At 34.3% G+C, this 17,099-nt stretch overlaps 1 protein-coding gene across 1 annotated transcript in view; it reads right to left on the bottom strand.

Moving 5' to 3' along the window:
* The window catches only part of RFX6 (regulatory factor X6), a 58,337-nt gene that overhangs the window by 21,593 nt on the left and 19,645 nt on the right, over nt 1-17,099 (bottom strand). The window contains exon 7 of the mRNA XM_047734168.1: nt 371-478. Coding sequence (XP_047590124.1) covers nt 371-478 — 108 coding nt within the window. The remainder of the gene's footprint in view (nt 1-370; nt 479-17,099) is intronic.

Genomic DNA, 17,099 nt, shown 5'->3' with positions numbered 1-17,099 from the left:
TCCCAGGGAAGTGTCTGATGACTGTTTACTGAAATGATATGAGGCTAATTAAAACATAAAGCTTATAATTAAAAATATTGTATGTGATATTTTCTTCCTTGATACTGAGTTTTAAATAAAAAATACATTTTAGTCTTTTGAGGTTTATTTTACCAACTTCTGATTACATATTTTCATGGAGATGGTAAATAATTAATTGGAAAGTGTTTAATCAATGTTAGTAAACATTTGTCCCTCCTATAAATCAGTCAATTATGTTTGATTATGCAGATTTCTGGCTGCTTCCTGCCAGTGCCATGAGATTCCCAGCAAATTGAGATATGGAGCCAACATATCAGAAAATCAATAGAGAAGTATCTTTAATTGATACCTTGTCTTTAGAAATGCATCCTTGGTACACAAGGTGTTGAGCACTAGGGAATTCTGGAAGAAGTGTTCCAGTTTTTGAACTTAGTGAATATTTACGAGTGAAGCCACCCTATAATAGGAAAAATGGAAAGACATAAATCATTATCAACTATTTGGATCCAAAATACAATTCTAATAAAATAGAAACCCATACAATTTCATTCTTCTTCATCCTGCAAACCACGACGACAGCTAAGGAGATTCTGATAAACTGTTTAGATCATTCAACTGAATAAACAAGACATGTCGGCAGAGTTATTGTTCCTAAACCATAAGTAATTTCATAGTCAGGATATTTTTCTTACTTTGGACTTTAGTTTTGAATATTTGTCAGTTTGCACAACTTTTAGAAATTTAATTTTTTTTTAATTTTTTTTATTTTTTCTGCATAACAGTATTCATTATTTTTGCACCACACCCAGTGCTCCACGCAATCCGTGCCCTCTCCAATACACACCACCTGGATCCCCTAACGTCCCACCCCCTGCCCCTTCAAAACCCTCAGATTGTTTTTCAGAGTCCATAGTCTCTCAGAAATTTAATTTTTTAAAAATATTTTATTTAGGGCGCCTGGGTGGCTCAGTGGGTTAAGCCACTGCCTTCGGCTCAGGTCATGATCTCAGGGTCCTGGGATCGAGGCCCGCATCGGGCTCTCTGCTCAGCAGGGAGCCTGCTTCCCTCTCTCTCTCTCTCTGCCTGCCTCTCCGTCTACTTGTGATCTCTCTCTGTCAAATAAATAAATAAAATCTTTTAAAAAATATTTTATTTATTTATTTGACAGAGATTACAGGTAGGCAGAGAGGCAGGCAGAAAGAGAGAGGAGGAAGCAGGCTCCCTGCTGAGCAGAGAGCCCGATGCGGGGCTCGATCCCAGGACCCTGGGATCATGACCTGAGCCGAAGGCAGAGGCTTTAACCCACTGAACCACCCAGGCGCCCCTAAAAATTTAATTTTAATTCACACTTGTTAATGGCATAAGTTTTGAAAGATCCACTTTTAGAACTATTGAAATTATGTTAGCTATAAGAGGATCAAGAATTGCCAAATCCATTATGGATTACCAAATCATTTGTGGACTAAGTAAATAAGATGATAAGAAGTTAATTTAAGTAGTCTCAGAAATAATTAGTGGTAGAATTGTGAGTGGACTCTAAGTCTTCTGATTCCCAAATTAGTACCCTGAACTTTCTCACCTCAACCTTCCCCTACCCATATTTAGATATGTGTTCTCCTTCCAAATCCCTTGAGGGGAAAGTACACCTCTGGTAGTTTTCAGAAAATTAGAAAAAGTGGCAAACGACAAATAATATGCAATGCTGCAAGGTTGACATAGTTACAAAAAATCCACACAGAAAGGGAGAATGCATATTTGTGACAGAACCAGAGCCTCAGTAAATCAGTCTCCCCAGGTCATAACTGATTGTTCTTGCCCCTCAAATAATGATTTAACAAACAGGTTTGTAATAAAAAATTTGGGCAAAGAATGAAATTGTGATTATGGTAAAGGAAGCAAGGTATTCCTGTAAGGGCAAATTTTCATTCTTTCTCATAGTTTTCCTATATTTTCTTCTGGAGTTTTTGTGTTTCTTCATTTGTCTTTGCCATATTGAAGAATTAATACTTACATAAGTTGGGTTCTTACCCTGTCTTATCATTCACAACCTTTGTAGACTTACAGACTTATGTGCTAAATCAGGAAGAAGTTAGGAAGACTTTTCAGTCTTTAACGCAGATATTTTAGATATTTTGATTTCTTATTGACTGATTTGATATAAACTTTCCAAAAATTGTATATTAAAAGTGCAGTGCTTTCAGATTAGGTTTTAGTTTTCATCCTTGTACCCTCTATTTTCAAGTATGGATAGAGAAGAATTATTCTGATTAAATAATTTTTAGGAAATTAATAAAGGGGGGCACCTGGGTGACTCAGTTGTTAAGCATCTTTCTTTGGCTCAGGTCATTATCCCAGGGTCCTGGGATCAAGCCCCACATTGGGATCCCTGCTCAGTGCGGAACCTGCTTCTGCTTCTCCCTCTCCCTCTTCCCTGGCTTGTGTTACCTCTCTCACTGTCTCTCTCTCTGTGTCAAATAAATAAATAACTCTTTAAAAAAATTTTTAAGTAAAAAATAAATTTAATAAATACTATATATATATAGTATATAATACTATATATAGTATATAACACTATATATATAGTATTAAATACTATATACATAGTATAAATATTATATATATAGTATATAAATACTATATACATGATTAACTATCATGAACTGATATATTAGCACAGTTAATCCCAATCTACTCTATTTAATCAGTCTTAATAATTCAAGATATGTACTCAAATTCTAATTTCAGGAAAGTTAACACTTGTTTCTTATATCTTTTCTCATGGGTGGAAAATCATGTTTATTTGTCCCAAGAAGTAATTTAGTGAAATTAGAAGAGAGAGAGAAACAGAAACCAAAAAAAATGTCAATACATAGTGTTGTATAAAAATCTAAGTTATGAATAAGAGAATAGTCTCATTTCCATTAGCAAATATAATTAATAATCAAAAAATTTTCCCCAAAGAGGGGGAAAAACAGGTTCAGAGATATTTAATAGGTGAGTTTTATCAAGCATTCAGGAAACAGATATTTTCAAACTTAGATTTTTTTAGACAGTGGAAAAGAAGAACCTTGTTCCAGTTCATTTGAAAACTTCTTTGCCAAAGGCAGACAAGGACAGAAAAAGAAAGAAAAAGGACAGGCCAGTCCTTTTTTATCATACTTGAAACAGTACCAAACAAAATATTAGCTAACCAAACCCAGAAGTCTATAAGAATGGTTATAACCAAGCTAGGCTTAAATTCACCACATTGACAGAAGAAAAGAAAGGGGAGTGGAGAATACCATTTATAATCATCTCAATTGATACAGAAAAAGCATTTGTTAAAAATGCAGCTACCATTCATTTCTCTCTCTCTCTCTGCCTATCTAAGCTAGAAAAATAAGAAATTTTCCTTAATCATTCAATAATCAAAATATTAAAAAAATCAAAATAATTATCAAAAATCCATAGCAAATATACTCAACAGTAAAATACTATAAATGTTCTTTTAAAAATCACAAATAAGATAAATTGCCTACTCTAGCATCTTTTGTTCAACACTGTACTAAAGTTAATGACCAGAGCAGTAAGGCCAAAAAAAGTAATGAAAGAGTAGATATTGAAAGGGAAGAAACAAAACTAGCATTATTTGCAACTGATGTGGTTGATTACATTAAAAACTAAAACAAACTGCACAAAAATTGTTACAATTAACAACAAATTTTTTAGCAACACTGCTGGATACAAGATAAATGAAAAAGTCAGCTGAATTTCTAAAACCAAGGAACAAACATTAAGAACCTGCAATAAAAACGACACTGTATAAAATAACAACAAATATTAGAAGATGCCTAGGAATAAGTCTAACAAAAGAAGTACAAAATGTCTTTAAGAAAATGATCAAACTGGGGCATCTGGGGTGGCTCAGTCAGGTGAGTGTCTAACTCTTGATTTCATCTTGGGTCATGATCTCAGGGTTGTGAGATCGAGCCCCATGTTGGGCTCCATGCTGAGCAGAGAGTCTGCTTGAGATTCTCTCTCTCCCTCTTCTTCTGTCCCTCCCCCCACACACCCTCACTCCCTCCCCAAGAAGAGAAGAAAAGAAACTTTATCAAAGGATATTAAATTATGAATAAGAAGGTTCAGTGTTGTGGAAATATCACAGATTGATCTATTTCTTCAATGCAATTCCAATCAAATCCCATCAGGGTTTTCTGTGAAAATTAATAAGCTGATTCTAAAATGTGTGTAGAAATGTAGAAATGCAAAAAACCAAGAATAGACACAACACTCATGATAAAGATGAACCAGCAAAAAGAAAACAGAAAAATTCACAAATTTGTGGAAATTAAATATACTCTTAAACAACCAACAGATCAAAGGAGAAATCACAAGGGAAAATAGAAAATACTTAGAGATGAATGAAAGTAGAAATATGACACATCAAAACTAGAGGATGGAGTAAAACTGGTGCTAGAGGGGAAATTTTTAGCTATAAATGCTTACATTAAAAAACAAGAAAGAAGAAGAAGAAAAACAAGAAAGAGGGGTGCCTGGGTGGCTCAGTAGACTAAGCCTCTGTCTTTGGCTCAGGTCATGGTCTCAGGGTCCTGAGATCAAGCCCCACATCGGGCTCTCTGCTCAGTGGGAGCCTGCTTCCCCCTCTCTCCCTGCCTGCCTCTGCCTATTTGTGATATCTGTCTGTCAAATCAATGAATAAAATCTTAAAAAAAAAATAAGAAAGATATCAAGTCATTTAGATTATAAATGAACAACTTAAGGAACTAGGAAAATAACAACCTAAACCAAAAGTGAGCAGAAGAAAGGAAATAATAAAGATCAGAACAGAGATAAATGAAATAGAGAATATACAAACAATAAAAAAAAATCAATGAAACTTAAGGTTAGTTCTTTAAGGTCAAAATTGACAAACTCATAGGTAAAGTGACTTCAAAAAAGAATAGAGAAGACTCAAATAACTAAAATAAAAAATAAAGAACTGATTCCACTAAGCAAGAACTGTAAGAATGTACATGAAAACTGTACATCAACAAGTTGGATAACCTAGATGAAATGGATTAATTCCTAGAAACACAAATTCTACCAAGGTGGAATCACAAAGAAAGAGAATATCTGGATCAGTCTATAACAAGTAAGGAGATTGAATCAGTAATCAAAAATCTGACAAAGAAAGGTTCTGATCCTAATGACTTAACTAGTAAATTATACCAAACATATAAAGAAATAGCATCAGTCTTTCTTGAAGTATTCCCAAAAACTGAGGAAGAGGGAACACTTTCTAACTCATTCTATGAGGCCAAAATTATCTTGATACCAAAGTCAAAGACACCATAAGAAAACCAAACAAAACAAAACAATAAATCTCATGAACATTCATGCGTAAATCCTCAACAAAATACTAAGTGAACTCAGCAACATATTTAAAAGATTATACACTATGACCAAGTGAGATTTATTCCTTGAATGCAAGGATGGTTTGACACATAAAAATCAATCTGTGTCATATGCCACCTTAACAGATTAAAGGGGAAAAAACACAGGATTATTTCCAATGATGAATTTGACAAGGTTTGACACACTTCTATAATAATAATTATCAAAACACTTGGAATACAAATAAAGTCCCTCAATGTAAAAAAAGCCATATGAAAAATCCACAACAAACATCATATTCAATGGTGAAAGACTGAAAATATTTCCTTTAATATCAGAAACAAGACAAGAATGCTCATTTTCAACACTTCTACTCAACGTAGTCCTGGAAGTCCTAGCCAGAACAGTTAGGTAAGAAAAAGAAATAAAATGCATCCAAATTAGAAAGAAGTAAGTAAAATTATTTGTTTGTAGATGAAACGATCTTATATGTAGGAAATCATAAGGATTCTACCAAAAAAACCCTATTAGAAATAATAAGTGAATTTAGCAAAGTAACAGGATCCAGTCAACATGAAAAATTCTGAAAAGAACTAAGAAAACAATTTTATTTATAATAGCATCAAAAAGAATGAAATGCATGGTAATTCACATAACAAAGAAGGTGAAAGACTTGTTAATGGAAATTAAAAAACAATGCTCAAAGAAATTAAAACATAAGTGGAAAGACATCTTATGTTCATAAATTGGAAAATTTATTGTTAAGATGTCAATAGTACCCAAAGCAACCCAAGGATTCAATGCAAAATCCCAATGACGGTTTTTTGTCAAAATAGAAAAACAGATCCTAAAATTCACATGGAATCCAGGAGATGCTAAATGTAAAAATAATCCCCCCAAAAAAGAACTAAGTTGGAGAATTAACACTTTCTGATTTCAAAATTTACTACAAAGCTACAATAATCAAAAGAAACTAGAGGTGACACAAAGACTGACATATAGATCAGTGAAACAAAATAGAACACCCAGAAATAAACCCTCACAAAAACTGCCAAATGATTTTTGACAAGGGTGCCAACAATATTCAATAAGGAAAGGACAGTCTTTTCAACAAATGGTGCTAGAAAAACTGGATATTTGCATGTAAAAGAATGGAGATAGGCCTTTACTTAATACCACGTAAAAAATTAACTCAAAATGAATCAAATACCTAAAATATCAGACCTAAACTATACAACTCTTAGAAGAAAAGACAGGGCAGGGTGCCTGGGTGACTCAGTTGGTTAAGCATCTGCCTTCTGCTCAGGTCATAATCTCAGGGTCCTGGAATCGAGTCCCACATTGGGCTCCTTGCTTGGCAGGGAGTCTGTTTCTCCCTCTTCCTCTGTCCCTTCCTCTGCTTGTACTCTCTCTCTCAAATAAATAAATAAAATATTTTTAAAAAGAAGGAAAGACAGGATAAAATCTTCATAACCTTAGATTTGGCAATGATTTCTTAGATATGACAACAAAAACAAAAATAGACAAATTGGACTTCACAAAAATGAAAAACTTCTGTGCATCAAAGAACACTGCAAATGGAGTAAAAAACAATCAATGCAATAGAAGAAGGTATTCTCCAATCATATATCTGATATGGGATTAATATGCAGGACATATAAAGAACTTGTAAAACTTAACAATAAAACAAACAACCCACTTCAAAAATGGACAAAAGACTTGAACTGACATTTCTTTAAAGAAGATATATGTTAATCAACAAGCTCATTTCATAATGATATTCAACATTACTAATCATTAGGGAAACTTAAATCAAAGCCACAGGATATACCACTTCACCTTCATTAGGATGACCAGTATTAAAACAAAACAAAACAAAACAAAACAAACAAATAACAACAAATATTGATGAGGACATGTATGATTATGTACTGTTGATAGGAATATAAAATGGTATAGTTGTGTAAAACAGTATGGTGATTCCTCAGAAAATTAAATAAGAAAATACTATATAATGTCGTCATTCTTCTTTTGGGTATATATCCAAAGTATTTGAAAGCAGGGTTTCAAAGAGACATTTGCACACCTATGTTCATAGCAGCATTATTCAATCCAAGTGTCCACTGACAGGTGAATAAATAAGCAAAATGTTGTATATACATGCAATGGAATATTATTCAGCCTTTAAAAAGAAGGAGATTCTGACATATGCTATATCATGAATGAACCTTGAGGACATGATGCTAAGTTAAATAAGTCAGTCACAAGAAGACAATCTATGTGATTCCACATATATGAGCTACCTAGAGTAGTTACAATCATAGAGACAGAATGTAGAATGGCAGTTTTCAGGGGCTGGGGGGAGGGGAAGGAGGGGTTATTGTTTAATGAGTTTAGAGTTTCAGTTTTGCAAGATTAAAAGAATTCTGGAGATAGATGGTGGTGATGATTGCACAGCAATATGAATGTATTAATACCACTGAACTGTGTACTTAAAAATGATTAAGAATTCAATTTTGCTATGTGTAGTTTACTACCACCACAACAAAAAAACCTCAAAAAAAGTGCAGATGAAATAAGGACTTAAGTGCTAAAAGCAACTTTCTACTTTTCAAAGAATATATAGGAAAATATTTTAGGATCTACAAATTTTTAAAAACAAGATACAAAAAAACACTAACCATAAAATTTAAAAATATCTTCATTGAAAGACACTATAGGATGTTGAGCCACGCCACCAACAGGGTGAAGTTATTTACAACACATAACCTATGGGATATTAGTAACTAGAATATAAAAAAACTCCTAAGAATCAAATTTTTAAAATAGAAAAATTATGTGATCTGAGCAAATATTTCATAGAAGAAAATTGGCCAATAAAAATCCCAAAAAATGTAAGCTTATATTTTTGATATAGTTATTAAAAATAATTTTCAAATGAAAATCACAGGTACCATTTTACATCCATCAGACTAGAAAGAACTAAAATATCATTCAAGGCCAAGTATCAGTGAGAATGCGGAACAAAAGGAATGCTCACACACAGTTGGACAGACATAAATTAATATAACCATTTTGGAAAACAACTTAATTGTAACCAGTAAATACACATTAAGCATATCCTAGAACCTAGAATTCCATTTCTGTACCTGTTTATAGAATGTTCATAGCAATATTGTTTTTCAGCCAAAAAAAAATTCCACCAACAATGGAATAAATAAATGCATTGTGATATTTTCCTATAGTGGAATATTATACAGCAGTACAAATAAAGGTATTAAAACTATATGTAGGGGCGCCTGGGTGGCTCAGTGGGTTAAAGCCTCTGCCTTCAGTTCAGGTCATGATCCCAGGGTCCTGGGATCGAGCCCCACATTGGGCTCTCTGGCTCAGCAGGGAGCCTGCTTCCCCCTCTCTCTGTCTCTGCCTGCCTCTCTGCCTACTTGTGATCTCTGTCTGTCAAACAAATAAATAAAATCTTAAAAAAAAAAAAATTATATGTACATCAACATCAATGAATCACAAAATTTAATGCTGAATGAAACCAGAAAGTCACCGAAAAATGAATCTATTCTATGTGGGACAAATAAATACACGCAATAATAAACTGAGCAATGATAAATAATACATAGAACTATCCACCACTTTAAAGTGTACAGTTCAGTGGGGGCGCCTGGGTGGCTCAGTGGGTTGAAGCCTCTGCCTTCCGCTCTGGTCATGATCTCAGGGTCCTGGGATCGAGCCCCGCATCGGGCTCTCTGCTCAGCAAGGAGCCTGCTTCCTCCCTCTCTTTCTCTGCCTGCCTCTCTGCCTACTTGTGATCTCTGTCTGTCAAATAAATAAATAAAATCTTTAAAAAAAAAGTGTACAGTTCAGTGTATTAAGGACATTCATATTGTTGTATAACCATAACCACATTGTTTAGATATATATTCGTAACTGATCAAATTTGAGGAAAAATAAAGGAGTGATTAGCACCAAATTGTGGAGAACAGTAACTTTTTGTAGGTAGGGAGGGGAAAGTGATTGGAGTAGGAGCACACAGAGGACTTCTTTCTGTTAGTCTATGCGGTAGGTCTTGAGTTTTTATCTTATGGTTATTTTTAAAATGTGTGTGTGTGTGTGTGTGTGTGTGTGTGTGTGTGTGTGATGAACAAAAAAATTCTCAATAAAAAAATGTTTGCATGCTAAGGAAACACATATTAAAGAACAAAGTATATTATATGTCTTTTATATAAATATCTATTTAAAACTCTCATCTAGATAAATAGTAGTTTTGTGTCCTAGCAGCTAGCAACATGTGGAACATCAACAGGAGGCAAAAGTGCCCAAGAAAAATTTTAAAAATTAAATATGTTGGGTTAGCAATGGTGTGCAAAGTTGGCATAAATCAAATAATAATATGCTGTCTAGAACAAAAAGAAAGGGACAATTGACAAGCAGGGAAAAAAAGTAAAACATGATCATTTTAATCACACTAATATGTTTGCTATTTTAATTGCACTACAATTGGTGCCAGGTCATAGGCCGGGGTGTGTGTTGGGTGGGGGAGAGTTCCCCTCATCTGATGACTTCAGTACTCTTGGGTAAACTATTAAAAATCTTATGTCCCAAAGAAAACAAGAAGAAACCTACAGAAAAGAAACAATATGATTAGAAGGCAAGAGGGTCTGATTTATGAGGAAAGATTAAAGGCTTTAAGCAGCACAGTTTGGCTAAGTGATGACTAAAAGAGAGCATGATAACACTCCGCAAATATTTGCAAAGCATATACCAAGGAGGGAGGATTTGTTATTTATCTCGGTGCAAAGTTGTTAAACTGGCCATGAATGGTCGATGTTAAGGAGAAGGAAATTCAGGCTATCAGGGAAACTTCCTGGTTGAAAGGTACGAAGTCAAGAGGCTGACTCCCTAAGAAATAATGGCAACTTCACTACTGGAGCTTAGTTAAAACAAAATTTGGCTCATGCTAGAGATTCACAGGAAAAGAAAGGCTTCCTTTGATCAGGACAAAGTATTGAGACTAGGTTTTCTTAGTGTTATTCCCGAGGATTAAACGATTCTGAAACATTCTCTAAGACATTCCTGAAATTTGAACCACTACATTTATGAGTAAAAATTTAAAATAATCGAAATTCATATCACTAACTGATAATTACTCTTACCATCCTCTTCTTGTCCTTTTGTTTTACTTTTCTTGTTTTTCCATTTGTTTGCTTTTATATCATGAACTATTTAAAACTTTAAAAAGATACAGATAAAATGTAATAAATAGCCATGTATTAACCAACCTGATTGAGACATTACACATATGAAATATGAAAGCGTCCTCTGTAGCCTTCCCTAATCTTATTCCCTTCCTTCCCCACAAGAAATAATGTTCTTTCTTTAGTTCACACCGCTCCCATTTAAACCTCTAAAACTTAATCTCATATGTAAATACTTTAAAGTAATATATGCTATTGCTTTAAAACTGGTACCATACAGTATGTATCCTATACTCAATGAGTTTTCTCACTCAATTGTATGTTTCTGAGATGAATCTAATTTGATTCTTATAGCTTTAATGCATTCACTTCCAAAGCACTGTAGTATCACCTTGTATAGATATATTAAAATTTATTCTCTCACTATATCATAATGGACATTGATTTTCCAGCATTCTGGGATCACCAACCACACTCCAGTGTGCCTGTGTGTGCACAGTGTGAAGCTTTCTCCAGGAATGCAGTCATAAGTTGTGTGCACCTTTGTCTTTACTAGTGACTGTCCCTCGTATGGTTCCTTGGAGTTCCTTTGCTCCATACTTGTAACAATGCTTATTTTCAGACTTTTTAACTGCTGTTATTCCAATAATAGTGGAATGATTATTCATCATGGTTTTAATTTGCATTTTCCTGATTAAAATTTCCCTGATTGAGTTGAGCCCTTTTCATATGTTTATGGAGAGGAATGGTATTCAATATATTTGTTGGCCATATGTTATGAAACCTGGTCAGTTAGAAGGGGCGCCATGAACACCAATACATTTCTAATTATTTTTTTCATCTTGTGTGAATTGCACGTTCATATAGAATGCTATATTTCTATTGGGTTGTCTTTTTATCATGGAGTTGAATATTTTAGATATTCTAAAGCAGTGTTATCTGACAGAACTTTCTGTGATGATGAAATTGATCTATGCCTGCACTCTCCAATACCATATGTGGTTATTATGGACTTGAAATGTAGCTAATATGACAGAGAAGCTGAATATTTTATATAATTAATGTTACATGGGACTAGTAGCTACTATATTGCACAGCATAGTTATGAATATTAATCCTGTCACTCATCTATGACATATGGATATCCAATTTTATTTACATATTTGAAGCCATATATGCATATATTTGCTCTTGTGTCCTTTTTTCTTCCTATTTAACATTTTCCATGTCATTAAAAGAGACCCTAAATAAATGAAATAATATTCAGTCCCATAAAAGTCCTATAAATGATGTAACCATTTCTTTATTAGTAGTAATTTAGGGGCACACAGTTTTTTACAGTAGCCAATCACAATTTTTGCATGATATTTTATAAGCGTTTTCTGTTACTTCTTTATGTGAGATTCATGCAAAAGTGAAGCTGTGGGAGAAAGAGTATGAACACTTTAAAGACCTGATACAGACCTTGCAACTGTTTTCCAGGGTGTTTGTTCAGTGTTCACCAGAAGGATATGAAAGAGCTTATCTCACCAGACCATCTCCATTATAGTAATTCCTTAATATTTGACAATTATATAATTTAAAAAAATTTTTTTGCTTATTGGCAGTCCATCTTTTCATGCATTTATTAACCTTTCCTTCTTTATGTGTATTTTCTATTCACGTCTTTTACTCTGTTGTGTTGTCCTCATATTTTTCTATAAATTGATAGGATTTCCTTATTAGTAGAAGTATTATCCCATTGTCATATTTGCTAAAAATATTTTCTCCAGTCTTTGTTTTGACTACAAATTTTATATATGATGCTTTTGATACAGAGTAGTTTTTAATTTCTCCCTTCTTTATTTTTCCTTTGAAATTTCTTAAGTTGGTTTCATCTTAGAAAATGAAATCATTCAAAAATGAGGTAGATATAAATGTTCCCTTCTAAGTATTTTTTATATTCAATAATTTATATGAAATTCATACAAGGCAGGAGATATACTTTTTTTTCCAAAATAGTTCATTTTTCTAACTTTATATGAGGAAGGATTTTATTTATTTATTTGATACTACATCTTCCTCTGAAAAGGACGTAAGACAATTCACTGAAGAAAAATTTTTTTCTCCTTCATTGGTTGTAATGTCTCTTTGATTGTACAGTAAATTCTTATGTATACTAGGGTCTTTTTTCTAATCTTTGCTGTAGATTTGTTCCATCTACAGTTGAGTCCGTATCATAGTGTCATAATATTTTGATATCTCGCAGACAGGTCCCTTTTGACTATTCTTGTTTACCTTTCTCTTAACTATTACTTTCCGCATATTGTTCTAGGTCAAGTGTACAGTCATTTTAATCACTTCCAAAAATTAGCTACCCACTCAAAATTGTATTGGGGTATTATATGTCTAAATTAATTTAGGAAGAATTGGTACATTTATAATATCTAGCATAACTATCCAGGAATGGGATATGTGTTTTCACTTAAAATTTCCATTTAAAGTAAAAAGTTTCTGCACAGTGAAGGAAACAATCAACCAAACTAAAAGTTAATCTACTGAATAGGGGAAGATATTTGCAAATAACGTATCTGATAAAGGGTTAATATCCAAAATATATAAAGAACTGATACAACTGAATATCCAAAAATAAATAATCCAAATTAAAAATAACAGAAAACATGAAAAGTCATTTCTCCAAAGAAGACATACAGATGGCCAACAGACACATGCAAAGATGTTTGACATCAGGGAAATGCAAAGCAAAACTACAATGAGATATCTCCTCACACATGTCAGAGTGGCTAAAATCAACAAAACAAGAAACAACAAGTATTGGTGAGGATCTGTAGAGGAAAAAAAAAAAAGCCCTTGACCTGTTGGTAGCAATGCAAACTGGTGCTCCCACTAGAAAACGGTATAAAGGTTCCTCAAAAATTGAAAATGGAATTATCTTATTATCCGGGAATTGCACTACTGAGCATTTACCCCCAAAATACAAAAACACATGCAACTTTATTTACAATAGCCAAACTATAAAAACAGCCCGTGTCCATCAACAGATGAATAGATAAAGAAGATGTGATGTGTGTGTGTGTGTGTATACACACACACACAGATATACACATATACATAGATATATGTATATACATTATATATAAAATAGATTATTCAGCTATTAAAAAGAATCAAGTCTTGTCATTTACAACAGCATGAATAGAGCTAAAGACCATAATGCTGAGCGAAATAAGTCAGTCAGAGAAAGACAAATACCATATGATTTCACTCTTCTGTGGAATTTAAGAAATAAAACAAATGAGCAAAGGATCAAAAAGGAGAGAGAGAGAGACAAACCAAGAAACAGAATCTTAACTATAGAGAACAAATTGATGGTTACCAGCTGGGAGATAGGTGGGAGGATGAGGGAGCTAGGGGATAGGGATTAAAGAATATACTTACCATTATTTTAAAAAAATAGTTTTAAAAATAAATAAAAAAAATTATGCCTATTTTTTTTCAAATAGGTAATATGCTTCTCTTATTATGGTTGCTCCTAAATATTTTGCATTTCTTCTGGTTCCTGCAATTTAATTTTATAATGCCCTACATTTCTTGTTTTTCATAGAGATTGTTCCCACCTCTCTTAGTAGGGTATCTGTGAGAAAATTAAGTCCTATAGAAAAAGATTTGAATGACCCCTTTCAGAATTTTCCAAAGGATGGTATTTGGCCAGTACCATTCTATATGCCTAACTTGTTCCTTACATACCTACAGTCCTTACATACAACGAGTCCCGAGGGCTACAACTCTGTGGCATCCTGATTGAGAACTGGGACTTTCTTTAAGCTCTTCGAACTCTTCTTACCCCATGACTTTTACTCACTACAGATGACCTAACTGACTAATAATACCTCAGAGAGAAATATAAAACCACCAAACTACCTCAATTTCCTGCCACAAAATCTACAAATCTACTTGCAACTGAACTTAAATTTTTCCTCTTCCTGTTCTAACGAGAGCAGTGTTCCTTCCCTCTAGAGCCACTTCCTCCACTCTGAAGCTCTTCCCTGGGCTCTCAGCTTTCCCCCTCTCTTTTATATCTCCAGTCTCTACTCTTTACTGGATCTGTCTTATCAACATTAGAATGATAGTCTAATCATCTTTCAAAACTAAATTTCAAGTCCTCCTCCAACTACCACCCTCGACTTGGCTAAATCTTCTACATTCACTGACACTTCCCACTTATTTCACAAACCAATCAAACCCCAGCTTCCACTGAAGTTTTTTCCCAAAGTCATTAATTCTCTCCAGTTAACTAATATCATAGACCTTTTTCAGCCATTGTCTTGATGAGCTTTTAGCGCCATTTTATGGCAGTAACCATTCCCTTCTGTTGAAAGCGTTCTTTTCTCTTGCCTCTGTGCCACTAAATTCCCCCTTTTACTTTTCTTACCTCTTTGGGTTCTCCTCAATTATCTTACCAACCCTTATCTCTTTTTCCCTGCTTTTCACAACTCTTTTCTCATGGCCTCTTCCGTTATTATTTGGGTTTTTCCCTAGACACTTTTATCCATTACCATGGCTTCAAACCCCATCAAAGTAAATGTCTAGCTAAGTCCTCTGTTCCAGTCACATATATTCAGCTGCTCACTTCAAGTCTATACGGGATATTTCATAGGAACTTCAAATACGATGAGTCCCAAACTGAACCCATTATCTTTCTATTCTTTCTGCCTGCTTCTTTTCCCCTGTTTCCTAGCTAAAATCACCCACTTTTCTCCATCCCTGAGCTATTATCCTAGTCCAGATATTTTCATCCAGACTTATGCATATATCTATGACACGATGCTCCTCTTGTCTGCCTTCCCATACAGCCCTCGTTGACGTTTGGTAAGATCTGAGGCATTTTTGGTTGTCACAAGGGGGAGGGTGTCGAATTTGGTGAATAAAAACCAGAGACACTGTGATATGGCTAAACATCCTTCAGTGCACAGGACATCCCCCACAGCACAGAATTATGTCACCCAAAATGTCAGTAATACTAAGTCTGAGAAACATTAACCTATGCTGTTACCTCTATTCCATCCACCGTTCCTCTCCTCCCCAACTCCACTCCTCCAAACTGTCACTTATTCTCGGTTCTTTCCTTAAATGTCACTTCTTATGGGGAATGTCCTTAACCACTTTAACTAGGTTAACACCCATGATACCCTTTGTAATTATGTATAATTACTTTTTTTAAAGATTTTATTTATTTATTTGACAGACAGAGATCACAAGTAGGCAGAGAGGCAGGCAGAGAGAGAGGAGGAAGCAGGCTCCCTGCTGAGCAGAGAGCCTGATGCAGGGCTCCATCCCAGGACCCTGAGACCATGACCTGAGCCAAAGGCAGAGGCTTAACCCACTGAGACACCCAGGGGCCCCACGTATAATTACTTTTAAAGACATGTTTTCCTGCTACACTGGAAAAGAGCAAATCTGTCCATTCACTATTTGCCCCCTAGTACCTGTAACTCCATATACCTATACATTAATATCTTGCCCATAAGTTTTTAAAAATAGAACTTTATTCAGAATATTTTAAAAAGCAAATAGAACTGTTGTAAATTAGCAATGCTAACACCTATTTTCCCTACCTCACAGTTATCAGTGTTCAAATGAGCTGAAGTACATGTAGGTTTATACTGAAAGTCTCACGTCCTGAGCAAACTATGATGGTTGATCACCTCAGGTACAAAATAATTTTTTAAAATTTTGACTTTGTTAAACAAATATTCTATTATCATTTTTAAAAGTATTTGGGGCAGTTCTGAGTCTTTAGGATGCCCTCGTGTTCATTTCTATAATCATCACAATAACGATACTCTATTATTATTTCAGGTGTCTTTGGAAATATAGGCTGTGTAGCCTAATGAAAGTGTTATATTTTAAATTTATTAACAAAATCTATATCTGAATTTGTAGTGGATTCCTCTGAGGAGGAAACAATACACCCGAGAAGCACTTTTTCCTTTATTCTGTAAAGTGAGCTTTGCCGTACACATGTTGTAACAGCTGATGGCTCACTGGCACCAGCAGCCTCATCAAAGTGGTAGAAAGAACACCTGAGAGAAATTACTTAAATTCCCTATTGACATAAACTTCAGTCAACTGAAGTGTATTTCTAAGTCAATATTTTTGCACTTTCACAATTGTTTATCTAATAAAGAGCTATTATTTCATTGATAAAAAGGGCAATCTAGAGGATTTTATTATGTAATTAGCCATTAACTGTATTAAAAGCATTGGTGGGAAGAAATTGGTCATTTCAAAGGGTTGGGGGTTTTATATTATTTCTTAAGGTAATATGCTTGCATCATTTCACCAAACTAATGGGGTTACAATTTACCTCAGGTCCAGATTTACCACACAACACATTGTCATGTGCCCTTAGTTCTGTGGCACCTCTTTTTAATGATTAGATAACTTGAGGATAATGAAGGCCTTATCGTGTGCCTAATTAGCCATGCAGTCCCTAAT

This window comes from Lutra lutra, chromosome 6, assembly GCF_902655055.1.
Source record: "Lutra lutra chromosome 6, mLutLut1.2, whole genome shotgun sequence".
Lineage (NCBI taxonomy): Eukaryota > Metazoa > Chordata > Mammalia > Carnivora > Mustelidae > Lutra > Lutra lutra.
This window is presented reverse-complemented; position numbering and strand designations above follow the sequence as displayed.